The sequence below is a fragment of the Dioscorea cayenensis genome, chromosome 5 (assembly GCF_009730915.1).
Source record: "Dioscorea cayenensis subsp. rotundata cultivar TDr96_F1 chromosome 5, TDr96_F1_v2_PseudoChromosome.rev07_lg8_w22 25.fasta, whole genome shotgun sequence".
NCBI lineage: Eukaryota > Viridiplantae > Streptophyta > Magnoliopsida > Dioscoreales > Dioscoreaceae > Dioscorea > Dioscorea cayenensis.
This window is the reverse complement of record NC_052475.1, coordinates 25,051,939-25,057,717: the sequence shown is the minus strand read 5'-3', so window position 1 is coordinate 25,057,717 and position 5,779 is coordinate 25,051,939. Positions and strand designations below refer to the sequence as shown.

General features: G+C 35.8%; 1 protein-coding gene across 1 annotated transcript; it reads left to right on the top strand.

The window, feature by feature from the left end:
* Positions 1-3,812: 3,812 nt before the first annotated feature.
* LOC120260163 (jasmonate O-methyltransferase-like) lies at positions 3,813-5,056 on the top strand. The gene is made up of 3 exons (XM_039267605.1): positions 3,813-4,151; positions 4,306-4,566; positions 4,685-5,056. Exons 1-3 carry the CDS (start codon positions 3,813-3,815, stop codon positions 5,054-5,056), a joined length of 972 nt encoding a protein of 323 aa, XP_039123539.1.
* Positions 5,057-5,779: the final 723 nt, after the last annotated feature.

The following is a 5,779-nucleotide window of genomic DNA, read 5'->3' as shown; positions in this document are numbered from 1 at the left end:
AGGGAGCAATCGGGGCTCCCAAATAAGTGAAAGGGAAAGACCCAAGTTTAATGTTTAAAATGGCAGCTATAGAGTTTGAGACACGTTTACTGAACCAACTAGGCAGGTAAATTGCAGATTTGTTGAGGTTCGGCCTTTGCCCAGTAAGAGAACTATAGAGATTAAGGCAAAAAAGAATGTTTCTGGCTGAGATTCTAGAAGCCTTGGTAATAAGGATTAAGTCGTCAGCAAACATGAGGTGATTAACATTTTTAGGCAGAGAGGGTGTAAATTTGGAAACAGACCCATTTGTTTGAGAAGAATTGGGCTCATGCCCATTTGAATGAGTAGATTTTGGCCTATTAGTTTGAAGAGTGTGAACTAGGTGGACCTTTTGAAGACTTGGTTCAGTCATATTGAGTTGGAGCTGGTTAAGCTCCACCTGATTTGGGGAAGTGAGGCCGGATGTAAATTATACGGTTAGCTTGCATAAGTTTAAAATTTGGTACACCAGAGTTCATTTTGGGTTCTCCCTTGGTTGCATGCAATGTAAAAGACATTTGCATGAACGCTATTGAGGCATTGGAGCTACTGAGTCTTCATTGGCTCTCTCAGGTTAGTTCTATTTGCTTAATTAATTAATTGTGATATATATATATATATATATATATATATCCTTGCAATATTTCTAAATTTCTGCAGATTAATTATACAGGTTCCTCTGGATCGATCTTCAAAATGAAAGAGAATGTGAAGATAAACAGAAAAAAGCTATGCACTTCAAAAGCAAGTCCTCCTTGTGTTTTAGAAGCATATAGTAAGCAGTTCTAGAGAGATTTCTCATTGTTTCTCAAGTGTCGTGGTGAAAAAACTAGTTACTGGTGGTAACATGGTCTTGACATCGTAGAGCATTAGTAGGAATTCATATCACACTGATGTGGAGAACTGCTACATGTGGGAGATCATGGCACTAGCACACATGGACTTGGCCTCTAAGATCATTTTCTTGTTTTTCATATTTATTATCCCTATTTATTTATTTATTATTTTGGATAGAAAATAATGGAAAGATTAAAATCTCTTGACATGTTGAGTCAATTAACCTCTCTTAAATTAGATTAGTTAATTAAGGTTAAATAAAAAAAAATTAAATCAGTTTTTTTGCTTTTAGCCTTGACCCACTTACAAAAGTTCATATTGAAGGGTGTTGTGGAGAAGGAGAAGATAGATTTATGCAATGCACCATTCTATATACCATCTTTAGAGGAAATGAAACATGCCATAGAGACTGAAGGATCCTTCTCCATTATAAGCATTGGAGCTTTGAAGTAACCTCGGATGAAACAGAGGATGAAGACAATGCAAACATGTACAGTCTTTACAACTATTTACACTTATTTGATGTCGATTAATTTACAAACTCTCTATTTGGGTCACTAGGGAAATTGATCGAATCTGTCGAGATTTTTTGTGACGAGGATCGAATCTAGACAAGACCAGTTGTAGGCTAGTCAGCTGGAAATGCCTTTGTCAATCTAGAAACCAAGGAGAATGGATATTTCTAAATCTCTCACAGTTCAACCTAGCCTTGCTAAGTAAACGGGGTGGAAGATCCTCACAGAGGAAAACTGATGTGGACAATTGATTTTGCAATTCAATTATTTTTAACAAAACCCACCATCACGCGTGTTTCTGTCTGAATTGAGAGACATAGACCCCTCACTCGATAATCTTACTCCTAAACAACAATAAGACTAGGGACATGAAAAAATGGAGGTTCGCTCCCAATGGAACCTTCTCAATTAAATATTTCAACTCTTTAGTAAATAGAGGGATTCATTGTGGGACCAACACTTCTATTTGGCATGGATTTTTGTCCTATAAAGGTTAAGGCCTTTGTGTGGTTAGCATGAGATAACATGATACTCAAGAAAATCTCACCAAATTAAAGAAGCTGCAACATACTCTCAATTACTACATGTGTGTTCTATTATGTGGCTATCGAAACAAATGATCATTTACTCATCTACTGCCTATTGTTGCACGTATTTGGGAACACTTCGGTAAGAGCCTAGCCATTAACCACCTCACTCACTCCCTACACGATATGTGGAGGCCTTGAGGAGCCCATCTTATAGGACCACTCAAAGAAACCTGGGACACCCTAGCTAGAGCTATCATTAAGACTGTTTGGCTTGAATAAAATAGGCGCATTTTTTATTATGTTTTTCTCTCATTTCTCTCTTTAATTGTAAAGATTGATTACTTATTTTTACCCTGGATCTTTGTAGTACATGAACAGAAGAGACAAACGTTAGAGGATCTAGTCAACGCAGTTAAGAGGAGCATAGAGTTCAGGGACATTAGAGGAGGTGAGCTGAGCAACCCCAAAGAGATGATTGATAGCACCAACAGAGTCCTTACAATTTTGTTTGCTAGCTAGAGTTGACCTGTAGGGACAGATGATGCTCTTGTATTTTTCTTGGGGACGCTCTATGTTATTTTCCTCTTCTGCTTTGTTTGTTCCACGACTAGTGGGTTATCTTGCACTTCCATTTTGCCCCTCACAGCAAATGTACTCTATTTTTCTTCAAATAAATATATGGTTTATCCACTAAAAAAAATTTGAGTAATTGATAACACCTGCCTGGAAGATTCTAACCATGAATTTCTCTTCATTGAGAGTTAGGCCATCTCCAACCCACAACCCGAAATCCTAAATTTGATTTTACTACAGTAAATTATACTCCAACCCCAAACCCCAAATTTTACCCCAAAAAAGTATATTTTCGAAAATATTCCTTACACATCCTTTTATTATTATTATTACTGTTTAATCAAAAAATACTTGAAATTAATTACTTTTAACAATAATTTAATTAATTTTACATTGCATTAGTTTTTATTAAGGCTATTTAATGGCTTTGTTTATTTATGCAGTATTATCAATATTATTATGAATGTATTTTGTTTTAAATTCATAGTGCATGTGCCTTTCATTGTTTATAATATATTTTTAACTATTTCAATTTAATAAATTTATCATAAATTAATTGATTTAACAATTTTATTATTAAATAATTAATTGTACAAGAAATTAATTCATTAATATTGTAAGTAAAAATTGACTACTTATAATTATATTCATGAATTATTAACTTTATAATTTTAATTACAATAATAAAAATAAAAAAAATATTAATTAAAAAAATAATATATGTGTGGGACCTCAAGTTTGGGATCACAAATAAACCCCAAATTTGGGGTCATCCACTCCCAAACTTCAAATTTGAAGTAATATTTGGGATGGATTTTAGCTAATAATTATGACCCCAAATTTAGAATTTGGGATCATAGTTAGAGATGCCTAATATTCATTCGACTAAAACCTATCTAACACATGATAACGTAGTTATAAGTTATAACAATCATTCCAGGTTCTTTATACCTATGTACTAATTAAGTGCACATGTTTCATTTAAATTAATTATTTAAATTGATTAAAAACTCATATTAAAACTAACATGCCTTGCTTCCCTATATAAAGAACCCACTCGTCATCTCATATCATAATTTTCATAGGTACCAAAACAATTGCTCCTTATATTACACAATTTCAAGGGCCAACATGGAAGTTGAGCAAGTTCTTCACATGAATGGTGGCAACGATGACATGAGCTACGCCAAGAACTCCACAATCCAAGTGATTTACTCTTTCGATCTCCTTACATAAAAAATTTGTGCGTTCGTGCGCGCGCGCGTGTAACGACTTCTAGTATATTTTGCAGAGTTTGATACAACCATTGACCAAGACAGAGAGGGAAAGAGCAATGATGGAAGCATTCAAGAACACATCCTCTCCTAAGGTCATGACCATTGCAGACTTAGGTTGTTCTTCAGGACCTAATACCTTGGTTGCAGTCTCTGATGCCATTGATGCAGTGGAGTCAGTGTGCAAGGAGCTCAACCAGAAGTCATTGCCAGAGATTCATATAATGTTGAATGACCTACCAAGCAATGATTTCAATGGACTCATTGGATCATTTGAAGACTTCAAAAGGAGTCACCCTTGTTTCATCTCAGTGGCTCCTGGTTCATTCTATGGCCGCTTGTTTCCCACCCAGACAATTCATTTTGTCCACTCTTCCACATGCCTCCACTGGCTTTCTCAGGTCAACTTTTCTTTTCGAGATCATGAAAACGATCATATATTTTCTGTTTCGGTCTTGTTCATAGGTAGCTAAAAATGGTTTTATTAGAAGTTTCTGATCTAACACTTAACCAATAAGAGGACAAATTAAACAAGCCTACCATTTGGCATCATAGGTTCCTCTGGAGCTCCAAAACGGGCTAAACAAAGGAAATGTAAGCATCTCCAAAACAAGTCCTCCTTTTGTATTAGAGGCATACACCAAACAGTTCGAGAGAGATTTCTCGCAGTTTCTCAAATGCCGAGCTGAAGAACTGATTCACGATGGTTGCATGGTGTTTACACTGGTTGCAAGGAAAGATGAAGATCCCTCTGTTGAAGGTATCTACCTCCACTGGGAGCTCTTGGCACAAGCACTCATGGATATGGCCTCCCAGGTATGTATATATATATATATATACATCTTCATGGATCCATGAATATATACATGGATACATGAATGCATGCATGCACTCTCACACGAAGACGTACGTTGTCTATGATGCATGCATGCAGGGCATTGTGGAGACGGAGAAAATAGATTCGTTTAATCTGCCATTCTACGCACCTACTTCAAAGGAAGTGAAGAATGCTATCAAAAGAGAAGGATCGTTTGCCATAAAAAGCATAAGGATGTTTGATGTTGGATGGGGTGAAGCAAGAGATCATGCCTGTGAACATTGTAAGGTTGAAGAGAATGCAACCACTGCTCAAAGAACGGTCAAGAGCATGAGGGCAGGCTCAGAATCATTATTTGTGAGTCACTTTGGAGCAGAAATAATGGATGAACTGTTTGAGAGGTATAGTAGCTTGATGGAAGGGTACTTCTCTAAGTATCCTGACGGTGGGCTTATCAACATTTGCGCTTTTGTTCAGAAGATTAAGTAGAAATAATTTCATTTTATGCGAGAGTGTTTTCAGATTTAAACCATATATAATATTTACAAAAGTGGATCAGTTGCATTTATGTTGGAGTTTGGAGCATGCAAACGTGGAATCCATCCTGTGCATTAACTTTTGGAGGCCGGTGTCATGTTAAGTTTATTATCAAACGGTACATAATATGAAGTATTTGTACGAAAGTAATAATGAATTACAGTTGTGTTTATTTTGAGGGTGTATGTTTATGTATGTGTCTTCTATTTTTGAATGAATTAAGCGAAGAAGTGGTGTGTGGCTCTGTGAGCATCCCAGTGTGTTTTTTTAGTTTCTCACCTCCCCTATCAGAGAACAATTTATTCATAAAATTAAAAAAATCAAAATAATGAAAAGCATAAAATAAGCAAAGAAAATTTGAACATAGATTCAAAAACAGACAATGGGAGGTAGTCCGTAGCTTCTCTTGTTCTTCTGTGATCGTGCTCCTCATGGGTGAGGGTAGGACTTCTTCGCCAAAGATTCAGTCCCTCTAATGTTTGGGTGTTTGGAACTTACGGGTGCATTAAACTATGACATAAGCAAAAGTTATACCAAGCATAATTATGAGGTAATTTTATTGGTTGAGCACTAATTAACTTTTTATCATATTTCAATTTAAGCACCAACATTAAAAACATATCAAATTAAGTGAGCTATAAACATTTAATTTGATCATACCGGTGAGGTTGTTGG